The sequence below is a fragment of the Pelophylax lessonae genome (assembly GCF_965119305.1).
Source record: "Pelophylax lessonae genome assembly, chromosome: 1".
In the NCBI taxonomy this organism is placed as follows: domain Eukaryota; kingdom Metazoa; phylum Chordata; class Amphibia; order Anura; family Ranidae; genus Pelophylax; species Pelophylax lessonae.
This window is the reverse complement of record NC_138768.1, coordinates 532,936,026-532,948,706: the sequence shown is the minus strand read 5'-3', so window position 1 is coordinate 532,948,706 and position 12,681 is coordinate 532,936,026. Positions and strand designations below refer to the sequence as shown.

The following is a 12,681-nucleotide window of genomic DNA, read 5'->3' as shown; positions in this document are numbered from 1 at the left end:
CTTACTCATGCCCGTCTGCTAACGTAGAGAGCACTTGGAGCTTTATTAAGGTGGCCGCTCCACGGACTCGGACACAGCTTGATCCCCTTGGGGGTGTTTGGTCTCCGGAGTGGATATCGGACTATAGCATTGGATTTAACTCATCAGATCTTATATAACCTCTTTCTGGGCGGGGTTCAGGTGGACTCTGTATCCCCTCTTACTCTGGTTAATTCACTTTTTTCAAATGTGTTTTATGCTTATGTTTGGTCATATATTCACGCTTCTACCACGACCTTATTACGTGTACTTTTGTCATACAGATGTTACTTATTTTTTTCTGTACTTGTTTACTTTTGTACTTCTTACCTGTATGTTCGAAATTTCCAATAAAACTTTTATAATTAAAATAAATAAATAAATAAATAAATGTATTTTATTGTAAATCAGAGAGGTAACAAAGTACCTTTTGTTTTGCTGCATATTTTTGTCTTTAGATTGCATAGAAAATAAAATACTTTTTGCACTGCAATGCTGCACAGGGAAACCTTATCAATCCAAAACAAAATGATGTATGTATTACTTCCGTGTCATATGTAATGACAAAATTATTGCCAAATCAGTTGGCTCATAACTAAGATGTAAGTTTTCAATTCAACTTGTTCTTGGTCTGATTTGTTTTTAGCTATAAATGTAGTCAATTACAATAAGATATAAGCCCAGTAATTTATAAAAGCTAGCTAGATTTCACCCTCCATCCATTTATCAAATAACAGCAATGAATGATGACTCAATGTGGTTGTGGACAATTTGTGCACTGTTTTTTTTTTTAAATACGATTATCCTCAAATTAATGGAAACAGTAATGAATGGGCAGTAATCATATTTCTGTTTCTTGTCTTCCAATAGGAAGGTGTGGAAGAAACCGCTGGTCTATGTAAGAAACTGGGAGCCAAAACCTATGCTTATGTAGTGGATTGCAGTAAGAGGAATGATATTTACGCTGCAGCTGAAAAGGTAGATTTTTATCATATATATTTTTAACAAAATTACAAACTATACATATACTCTAAAGCTAGCCATACATTACACAAATGTATTGTTAAATTTCCTTTAGATTTACCTTCAACTATGTAGTGCAAGGGCCTGCCTGATTTCATACAAATTGAATGCGTTTAGGGTTGACCTCATATTATATGGTTTTGGTAAATCTAAAGGAAAGTTTACAAGAAAATTATATAATGTATTGCCAACCTTACGGGTTGATTTACTAAAGGAAAATGGGCTGTTCTCTTTCCAAGTTTAGTGAATAAGGCATAGCTCTGCTGACTTCCACCATTCAACTATGTGCAAGCAAAAATATATATATTTTTTAATTTTCTTTGCACATTGCTCTTTGCCAAGTTATAAGACAATTCCTTTGCAAAGTAAACACCTTATTTAGCAAATTACCATCAAATATATATAGTACAAGCAAAATATTTTTTTACAACACAGTTTTGTAAATAGTAATCTTGGCTTAAGAATTTAACTAAGGCTAAGGTCAGTTTTTTAGGCGGATCTGATCGGATCCTCCATGCATCCCTATGGGGCAGCGGATGTCAACGGAGACATGTCCACGGACACCCGCTGCCATCCGCATCCGATCCTGTCCGTGAAATCCGGGCGGATGGAAACCCTATTTTCCATCCGTCCAGGGGATCGGATGGGATCGGATGAGAGCGGACAGGCGGTCCGCTCTCATCCGATTCCCCCATAGAGAGCAGCGGGGCTCTGACAACTCCCTCTCCGCACACAGTGCGGAGACGGAGCTGTAATCCACCTGCTCAGCGGGGATCGGCGGATCGATCCCCGCTGAGCAGAGAACAGTCCGCAACGGACAGCGGACCGTGTGAAAGGAGCCTTATACCTACTTCTGCGGCTTTGGTCAGATCACACACCAAGCATCTTGTCATGAAGGTGAATGAAGTGAACCCACAAGTGATCAGGTGATATAAGTTCAATGACTGGAGAAGCAGACCATACTGAAAACTCCAGCACTGGAGTAGACTGGGTGAATGGCAGAAAGGACTGCGAGTCTCGCTAGAGCGGGTTGGGACATGGCAGAGACAAAAGAGAACCAGAATACAGGACAAAGGTTATGGCAGGTGGTAGACAATTGAATCCAAACAGGCAAAAGGAAAGGTGAAAAACAAGCTCACAGAAGAAGGAAGTATTGCTTAGGTGCCAGACACGTAGATGCAAATCCTTTAAATAGGCATGGTTCCTTAAAAGTCACAAACACAATGGTGTCATTGGCTGCAATGCTACAAGGGAAACATAGAAGAGCTGGTGGCTGAGGGAGAGAGAAAGCCTGGAAGCATGGAAAGGATGGACATGCGTTCCATTGACTGGAGAATTCATCACACTGAATGAGCATGTGGCTCAAAACAGTCTGGTCAAAGCCATGGCAAAAAATCTGACAAAAAATAGTCTGGCAAAGAAAACTGACCCAAAATATAGTCTGGTCAAAGCCATGGAAAGAGAACTGACTCATGCCCTTGTCCAGATTCTATCCAAGACTAAACCAAACTTAAGCCCTGGGTTCCCCTTGCTCCAATCTTACTTCTATACTGCTAGGTGAGGTTTGTGTATACCAATAACACTGCTGTTCTGCTCCACACTTCAAGAGAAGTGTAATTCCATTGGGAACCCATAGCTACTGACAAAAAAATGTAAGAAGGATGATTTTAAGGGCACGTAGAAATATGCTAAAAAAAACCAATGCAAGTTATTGCAAATTTGCCCTTCATCTGCTTTCTGTACATTATCTCTGTAAGAACAAAAAGTCGTTAATGATTGGTGTGCTAAAAAGGTTACATTTTGATGATTTTTGTTTCCTTAATTTAGGCAGTTTCCACCAGCCGCATATATATACATATGCGATGGGAGGGCAGGTGGGCCTAAACGCCTAGCCACCGCACATATGCATCAATGCAGAAGTTCTTCTGTGCTGAGAAAATTTACTGCCCGCTCCCATCCTCAGTGATTGAGCTCAAGCTTACGATCGTATGACTACTACTATGTTTCCCCCAAAATAAGTCCTACCCCAAAAATAAGACCTAGCTTAATTTCCGGGAAGGGCTCCAATATAAGCCCTACCCCGAGAATAAGCCCTAGTAAAGTCCTTGTAAAAACATGTAATCCAGTTTGTAAAAATATTATATACTGTGCAGTGTGTCTCCTTTTGTAACTTTATTGTGGAAAATACCTTATTCACAGTGCCGCTGGGCGCGCACGTGACCCGTCTGAGATCTTCCCCTCTCTTCCTGACGTCAGTGGCCCCTCCCTCTGCAGTGCTCGCAGCGGGGCTGACATAAGTGGGGATCTCGGCCCCTTCCTCTGCAGTTTTTTCGAGCGGGGAAGAAGAGCTCCGGTGGTTCACGTGAGTGCCTAGCGGCTCTGTAAATAAGGTATTTTCCACAATAAAATAACAAAAGGAGACACATTATATAATCTTTTTACAAAACAGATTACATTATTTTACAATTATTTTAACAAGGTTTTTTTGGGATTACAGAATGTCATAATGCTGACTCCTGAGCTGTGCTGTCTGTCATGCTTTAAAGGATCATATATATATTAGGATTACAACCACTTTGACATCATTATTGTACAGTACATATGGTAAATAAATAAGACATCCCCTGAAAATAACCTCTAGTGTGTTTTTTGTAGCCAAAATTAATTAAAGACCCAGTCTTATTTTGGGGGAAACACGGCATGAGAGCCAGTCACAGTGGTAATGTGATTTGAAAGCCTGCCTTTAAGAGGAAAGAATCACTTGGTGAAGGGGGAATTATGGTGAGAGGTTTTTTATTATCAAGATTATTAGGACACCTGACTTTACATGCACATGAACTTTAATTGCATCCCAGTCTTAGCCCATAGGGTTCAATATTGAGTTGGCCCCCCTTTTGCAGCTTTAACAGCTTCAACTCTTCTTGGAAGGCTGCCAACAAGGTTTAGGAGTGTGTCTATGGGAACGTTTGACCATTCTTCCAGAAGTGCATATTTAAGGTCAGGCACTGATGTTGGAGAGAAGACCTGGCTCACAGTCTCTACTCTTATTCATCCCAAAGGTGTTCTATGGGGTTGAGGTCAGGACTTTCTGCAGGCCAGTCAAGTTCCTCCACCCCAAACTCACTCATCCATGTTTTTATGGACCTTGCTTTGTGCACTGGTGCACAGTCATGTTGGAACAGGAAGGGCCATCCCCAAACTGTTCCCTCAAAGTTGGGAGCATGAAATTGTCCAAAATGTCTTGGTATGTTCCCTTCACTGGAACTAAGGGGCCAAGCCCAACCCCTGAAAAACAACCCCACACCATAATCCCCCCTCCACCAAACGATTTGGACCAGTGGGAAAAGCAAGGTCCCCAAATACATGGTTGAGCGAGTTTGGGGTAGAGGAACTTAACTGGCCTGCACAGAGTCCTGACCTCAACCTGATAGAACACCTTTAAGATGATTTAGAGTGGAGGCTGTGAGCCAGTCCTTATTGTCCAACATCAGTAACTGACCTCATAAATGCGCTTCTGGAAGAATGGTCAAACATTCCCATAGACACACTCCTAAACCTTGTGGACGTCCTTCCAAGAAGAGTTGAAGCTGTTATAGCTGCAAAGGGAGGACCAACTCAATATTGAACCCTGCAGATTAAGACTGGGATGCCATTCAATTTCTGGTGCTGTAAAGGCAGGGGTCCCAATACTTTTGACAATATAGTGTTTGTACTGTGTGCATGTGTGTGTGTATGTATATGTGTGTGTGTGTATGTGTATATATATATATATATATATCAAATTCATTTCTGTATCTTACAAAGGTCAAGTCAGAAGTCGGAGATGTGGATATCTTGATAAATAATGCTGGAGTGGTGTTTGGTGTGGAGTTTCTAAACTTAAAAGATAACCAAATTGAGAAGACATTTGAAGTTAACATCCTTGCTCATTTTTGGGTGCGTATGATAGTTAAATAAAATCCAACTTACCTTTTGAGGTTTTCTTTTTTTTTTTTTGATAACAACAGCATTAATAGCACATTCTAAAACTTCTGATTACAAAAAAATGCTCAAACTGTTAGAAGATTTTCCTGATGTGTCCACTTAGTGTTTAGTACATACCAGGTGACTTTCCCATATGCTGATAAGCGTCAAGGTTGTAAAAGTTTAACAATGTCATTTTAAGATAACAATAAAATGATGACACATATAAGGTGCTGGGACCCAAAAGTGCCAGGACATAGCTTCAGCAAATTTTATTACCTACTGCTCTGCCCAAATAGCAGGCTACTCTGATTGGAAACGTTCTGTCTCTTCCAGGGTTTGTCAGAGCTTGCCTAGCATTTCCTGCCTCCTGTACATATCTATTTCCCAGTGGGGTAACCCATTACAACAATTAGCCAACGTGAGTTTGAAGAGGGGCAAGTTAACTGGCAAGCTCCAACACTTCTGGGTAGCTTTGCCTGTCAGAATGGCCTGGCATTCATGCAAAGCAGAGGGTAGTTAAAGTCTCTGTACTTTACGCCTCGCAGCATCTTTTTGTTTTCTTATTGTGCTAATAAACCCCAAACTAAAAATCTAATATATTGTAGTTTGCCAATCCTTAAATGTGGTGGCTGCATTAACCACTTAAGCCCCGGAAGATTTGACCCCCTTCCTGACCAGGGTTTTTTTTGCGATTTTTTACTGCGTGATTTTAACGGACCATTGCGCGGTCATGCGACGCTGTACCTAAACGAATTTCACGTCCTTTTTTTCCCACAAACAGAGCTTTCTTTTGGCGGTATTTGATCACCTGTGCGATTTTTTGATCATGTGCTATAAACAAAAAAAGAGTGTCAATTTTGCAAAAATAACAATATTTTTCCCTTTTTTTATATGAAATTCCCCCAAAAAAATGTAAAAATCAAAATTTTTAACATTTTCGGCCAATTTGTTTTATGCTACATATGTTTGGTTAAAAAAAAAAAAATCGCAATAAGCGTATTTTGATTGGTTTGCGCAAAAGTTATCGTGTTTACTAACAAAGGGAAAGATTTGTGTCATTTTTGGTGTTTTTTTTTTTTAACGAGTAATGGTGGTGATCTGCGATTTTTTTTTGCGGTACTGCGACATTGCAGCGGACAGATCGGACCCTTGACTGACATTTTTGACACTTTTGGGGGTACCAGTGACATTACTGCAGTAATCAGTGCTATACATATTCACTGTTACTGTAAAAATGACACTGGCAGGGAAGGGGTTAACTGTATTGGGGAGGGAGGGGTTAAGTGTGTCCTAGGGGCGTGTTTCTAACTGTGATGGGACATGGCTACTAGTGTAAAAGCAGAGCTCAACGGTTCTACATAGTAGAACCGTCCGATCTCCATTTTTACACGGGAGAATGACAGGCGGCTTGTTTACATAAGCCACCCGCCTTTCTCCCGCTCTACCGACGATCGTAGTGTGACCGGCGGACATCGGGTCCACCGGTCACACGCCCGGACTCCTCTGTGAACGAGCCGAGGCGGGTGCGCGCCTCAGCGGGCGCGCGCTCGCCCACTATTGGCTCAAAACCCGGTGACAGGCTAGCGACGTAGATCTACGTCACTCTGCCTGGCCGGGGCTGACTGCCGCAGTAAATATACTGTGCGCAGTCGGCAAGCGGTTAATTTTGCTCTTTTAGGTTTTTCCCTCTTTTTCCACCTGATTAGCCAGTAACACATCTCCTGTATTAGCATGCCCCCAGTCTGGGTGAATGAGCAAAGGAGGCAGAGTAGGCGGCAGCATTGTCAGTCTTGGGGAAGTGAAGTCTTAAATCTACTAGCAGATTTAAATGCACCAACACAATTAAGCCAAATGTCAACTAACACTTTAGAATCGGTTACAGCAACGTTTTTTTAATTTTCTTTGGGATCAAGGTTTTACATAAATAAAAGCTGATCATTGTAAACACCCCTGTCAATGTTAAATGGTTTGTCCCATCCCTGTAACTGATACATCTGGTAGAGAGCTTGTTCTTTTGAAAAACAACATGCTTACTAGCTTCACCAGATGAAAATAGAAGGAAAGCCTATAAAAGAAAACGGATGCAGCTATTGCATCTAAGAAATGGTAACCTGCAATGAAAGAAAGGTTTGCTTTTGGGTTTAATACTGCTTTAAAGTGACAAACGCACTGATTTTCTATTTCTAGCATTTATTTTAGCAGTGCAATCAAAATTCTTCATAATTTACTTAAAGTATATCTAAAGGTAAAACTTTTTTATTTTTTTTTAGTTTTGTATGGAGTGGCGAGGGATTATAGCACCTGTTTATTGCAGTCTGTGCCCCCGTTAGGGAGATTTACCCTCTCCATTTGTCATGTTTACTGTTATCATCAAAAGTAAAAGAAAATTCCAAATTTTGGGTTGTACCCATAACGGTAATAAATAGGGAATCTTCCAATGGGGACACTAGTTCAGGTGACAGCCAGAGATTTTGACTTTGGCTGGATTTCCTCACACTTCCTGTTTTGGCAATAGGACAGGAAGTGAAGGGAAATCTCCCCAATGGGACACGGGAGATAAAAATAGAAATGACAGGGGCTAGAACCCTCTTACTCTATCCAAAATGAAAAAAATTGCCTCTAGTTATACTTTATTATCACTATATAATCAACACAACTGTTTTATATTTAGAAATTCAAATGTACATTCAAAATATTTTTAAATACCTTTCCAAAATTTAGTCTCATTATTGGTACATGATGTTTACAAATATTAGGAATGTAGTAAAATAGGTGTAGCGCTAAACACATAACAGAAGGTCAGTGTCCATATCCAAAAGGGGCGAAAGCAAAAAGAGTGAACCGTCACCAGCACCCAATCATAAAGCCTCTTACCAGATCACATTGACCCTCATTACAAAGGTCAAACAGGGCAGCAACTCCTATATGCAGCAGGTATGGTCGTGAGGTCCTCCCAACAGTCACCCCGTAGTTCCTCTCTAAGTGCCAGATGATATCCTCAAACCAAACAGAGAGACACTTCTCATAGTGTAGTATGCTTATAATAAATTATTACGAAAGAATAGCAGCAACTTACATTTAAACAGTGGCGGCTCATAATTTTTGGGGGGGCGCAAAAAGAAAAATGTAATAGGTATTGCTTCGCGTCAAAAAACGCAGTAAAAAATTGCGTGACTTTGAAGTCATGGTACAGGCATGGCACAGGTGATGGTATAGGCATGGCATAGGTGATGGTACAGGCATGGCACAGGTGATGGTACAGGAGATGGTATAGGCATGGCACAGATATGGTATAGGCATGGCACAGATATGGTATAGGCATGTCACAGGTCATGGTACAGGAGATGGTATATGCCCCCTTTCAATGCAGAGACCAGCGTACATGCCCCCTTTCATTGCAGTGACCAGCGTACATGCCCCCTTTCAATGCATAGACCAGCGTACATGCCCCCTTTCAACGCAGAGACCAGCGTACATGCCCCCTTCAATGTAGTGACCAGCGTGCGTGCCCCCTTTAATGCAGAGATCAGCGTGCGTGCCCCCTTCAATGCAATGAACACTGTGCTGTGCCCCCTTCAATGCAATAAACACTGTGCTGTGCCCCCTTCAATGCAATAAACACTGTGCTGTGCCCCCTTCAATGCAATGAACACTGTGCTGTGCCCCCACAATGCAGAGTTCAGCGTGCATGCCCCCTTCAATGCAACTGTGCTGTGCCCCCTTCAATGCAATGAACAATGTGCTGTGCCCCCTTCAATGCAATAAACACTGTGCTGTGACCCCTTCAATGCAATAAACACTGTGCTGTGCCCCCTTCAATGCAATAAACACTGTTCTGTGCCCCCTTCAATGCAATGAACACTGTGCTGTGCCCCCTTCAATGCAATGAACACTGTGCTGTGCCCCCTTCAATGCAATGAACAATGTGCTGTGCCCCCTTCAATGCAATGAACAATGTGCTGTGCCCCCTTCAATGCAATAAACACTGTGCTGTGACCCCTTCAATGCAATAAACACTGTGCTGTGCCCCCTTCAATGCAATAAACACTGTTCTGTGCCCCCTTCAATGCAATGAACACTGTGCTGTGCCCCCACAATGCAGAGTTCAGCGTGCGTGCCCCCTTCAATGCAACTGTGCTGTGCCCCCTTCAATGCAATGAACACTGTTCCGTGCCCCCATCAATGCAGAGTTCAGCGTGCGAGCCCCTTTCAATGCAGAGCGCCACAGCATTGTCCCCAATCACTGCAGAGCGCCACAGCATTGTCCCCAATCACTGTAGAGCGCCACAGCATTGTCCCCAATCACTGCAGAGTGCCACAGCATTGTACCCAATCATTGCACAGCGCCACAGCATTGTCCCCAATGATTGCAGAGCGCCACAGCATTGTCCCCAATGATTGCAGAGCGCCATAGAATTGTCCCCAATGATTGCAGAGCGCAACAGCATTGTTTCCAATCATTGCACAGCGCCACAGCATTGTCCCCAATCACTGCAGAGCGCCACAGCATTGTCCCCAATGATTGCAGAGCGCCACAGCATTGTCCCCAATCACTGCAGAGCGCCACAGCATTGTCCCCAATGATTGCAGAGCGCCACAGCATTGTCCCCAATGATTGCAGAGTGCCACAGCATTGTCCCCAATGATTGCAGAGTGCCACAGCATTGTCCCCCAATGATTGCAGAGTGCCACAGCATTGTCCCCAAGGATTGCAGAGTGCCACAGCATTGTCCCCCAATGATTGCAGAGTGCCACAGCATTGTCCCCAATGATTGCAGAGTGCCCACAGCATTGTCCCCAATGATTGCAGAGTGCCACAGCATTGTCCCCCAATGATTGCAGAGTGCCACAGCATTGTCCCCAATGATTGCAGAGTGCCCACAGCATTGTCCCCAATGGTTGCAGAGTGCCACAGCATTGTCCCCCTATGATTGCAGAGTGCCAGAGCATTGTCCCCAATGATTGCAGAGTGCCACAGCATTGTCCCCAATGATTGCAGAGCGCCACAGCATTGTCCCCAATGATTGCAGAGCGCCATAGAATTGTCCCCAATGATTGCAGAGCGCCACAGCATTGTCTCCAATCATTGCACAGCGCCACAGCATTGTCCCCAATCACTGCAGAGCGCCACAGCATTGTCCCCAATCACCGCAGAGCGCCACAGCATTGTCCCCAATGATTGCAGAGTGCCACAGCATTGTCCCCAATGATTGCAGAGTGCCACAGCATTGTCCCCAATCACTGCAGAGCGCCACAGCATTGTCCCCAATCACTGCAGAGCACCACAGCATTGTCCCCAATGATTGCAGAGCGCCACAGCATTGTCCCCAATGATTGCAGAGTGCCACAGCATTGTCCCCAATGATTGCAGAGTGCCACAGCATTGTCCCCCAATGATTGCAGAGTGCCACAGCATTGTCCCCAATGATTGCAGAGCACCACAGCATTGTCCCCAATGATTGCAGAGGGCCACAGCATTGTCCCCAATGATTGCAGAGTGCCACAGCATTGTCCCCCAATGATTGCAGAGTGCCACAGCATTGTCCCCAATGATTGCAGAGTGCCCACAGCATTGTCCCCAATGATTGCAGAGTGCCACAGCATTGTCCCCCAATGATTGCAGAGTGCCACAGCATTGTCCCCCAATGATTGCAGAGTGCCATCAGCGGGATGTCCTGGATGATGATTGGTCCAGGCTGGAGACTGGACCAATCACAGCCAGGATATCACGAAAGTGGGGGTGTCCTAGCGCTATGACCTGCGCCCAGGTTATGCCCCCAGAAGGCAGCCAATCGACGCCTCTTCTGGGTCGTAAACCCCACCCCCCCCCCCAGCCACCACATAGGCCGGCGAACGAGATTTTTTTTTTAAAACAGCATGTCAGATGTGGTATGCTGGCGTTTCACATCCACAGCACTGGTTGACAACCAACAAGATGGCCACCGCGTCCTCTGCCCGTGTATGCGTCCCACGTCGTTGGCTCCTAAATATTAGGAATAGTAAATATTTTGGAATCTTACAGACTTTTTTTTTCCGACAAGTTTTTTATGAATTTTTAGGGCTCTTTCACACTGTCCGTCTCCGTAGGCGGATCCGTGCTGCTCAGCGATGTCAGAGCCCCATGCATCTCTATGGGGGAATCAGATGAGAGCGGACCGCCTGTCTGCTCTCATCCGATCCCATCCGATCCGATCCCCTGGACGGATGGAAAATAGGGTTTCCATCCGTCCTGATTTCACGGACAGGATCAGATGCGGATGGCAGCAGGTGTCAGTGGACATGTTTCCGCTGACATCCACTGCCCCATAGGGATGCATGGAGGATCTGATCAGATCCACCTAAAAAACTGACAGGCGGATCTGATCGGATCGCTCGTGTGAAAGGGGCCTAACTCAGCATATAATTAAAGTGTTACTAAACTCACAACAATCAGTCTGTATATGCAATAAAGCATGCTTGTTATACTCACTGTGGAACCTAAGGGGTAATCCTCTGCATTGTGTAAAAAGGCTGTTTGACCCTATCTTCTCTGATCCTCGCCTTCTACCACAGTCCCCAATCCATTATCTGGTAAGACAGAGCCTTTGGAGTCACTCTACACATGCTCAGTTTGGTGTGTATTGCTAGAATATTTTTTGTCTTGTAAAGGTGCATGTGATTGCCACAGGGTCAATCAGAACTGTCCAGACAGAGGGTCAGGGGTCCTGCAGCCTCAAAGGACATATAGAGTAGAATGAAAACTCCTCCAACAAGCTTTAACCAGACACTGAGAGTAGTCACAATACTGCTATATACTGCTGATGAGAAAAGGGAACATAATTATTTGATTCCCTGCAGATTTTGTACGTTTTCCCACTTCCAAAGAAATGAAGGGTCTATTATTTTTTATCACAAGTGTATAAATGCAAAGAGCACATGTGCTCGGGGTCTGTCAGCTGGAGAGCGGAGTCGCCGAGGTAGGGGGCGGCTGCCTCCTCCTCTGTCGAAGTTGCCATGCGGCCTCAGGTGGTTGAGGGTCTAAAGTGCTAGAGAGGAACTGAACCCGGAGGTCCTGCAGAGCTGACTGGAAGGGAGACACTGGAAGGATCTGATTCTACATACATTAAAGAAAGATCTGTGTCAAGGGGCCTGACCTAAAGGGGGGGCCATCCTTGCAGCTAGAAGAGTGAGTGGACGGGTGTCAGTAAAGGGGATGCTGGAGAGTATCCTGAAGGTAATGTCATTCACCAAGTCTATTTCTGGAGAAAGAGCAAAAAAACTTAACCCTTTCCATACACGTGGCAGTATGGTTAAAGCAGTGTGACTGCTTCCACAAGCAACCTGGTGAGGCCAAGTGAGAGTTGTCCTTATCAACTGTATATATACTGAGCAAAATTATACACGCAACACTTTTCAGGGTTCATACACATTTTTACCAATACAATTCCATGACTTTTCCATGACTTCAAGTCAATATTCACGACCTAATGTTTCATGAAATGTCTATGTAAGTATTGTAATTTAACCAATATTATCAACTATATTTGAATATACTGGAGAAAGAAAAAGATTTGATGGGTGCTCCTGCTTGGGGATAAAGCTTCAGTTCAGGCAGTCATGACGGATAAGGTGCAGCCAGACTGGTTTGGATGGCACAGATGCACAAATGCGGCGCTTACATCGAGGGCAGCTCTT

The 12,681-nt window shown here is 44.0% G+C and overlaps 1 protein-coding gene across 1 annotated transcript in view; it reads left to right on the top strand.

Moving 5' to 3' along the window:
- The window catches only part of LOC309546246 (17-beta-hydroxysteroid dehydrogenase 13-like), an 86,840-nt gene that overhangs the window by 51,699 nt on the left and 22,460 nt on the right, over positions 1-12,681 (top strand). The window contains exons 2-3 of the mRNA XM_082245820.1: positions 889-996; positions 4,846-4,977. Of these exons, the coding sequence (XP_082101946.1) occupies positions 889-996; positions 4,846-4,977 (240 nt within the window). The remainder of the gene's footprint in view (positions 1-888; positions 997-4,845; positions 4,978-12,681) is intronic.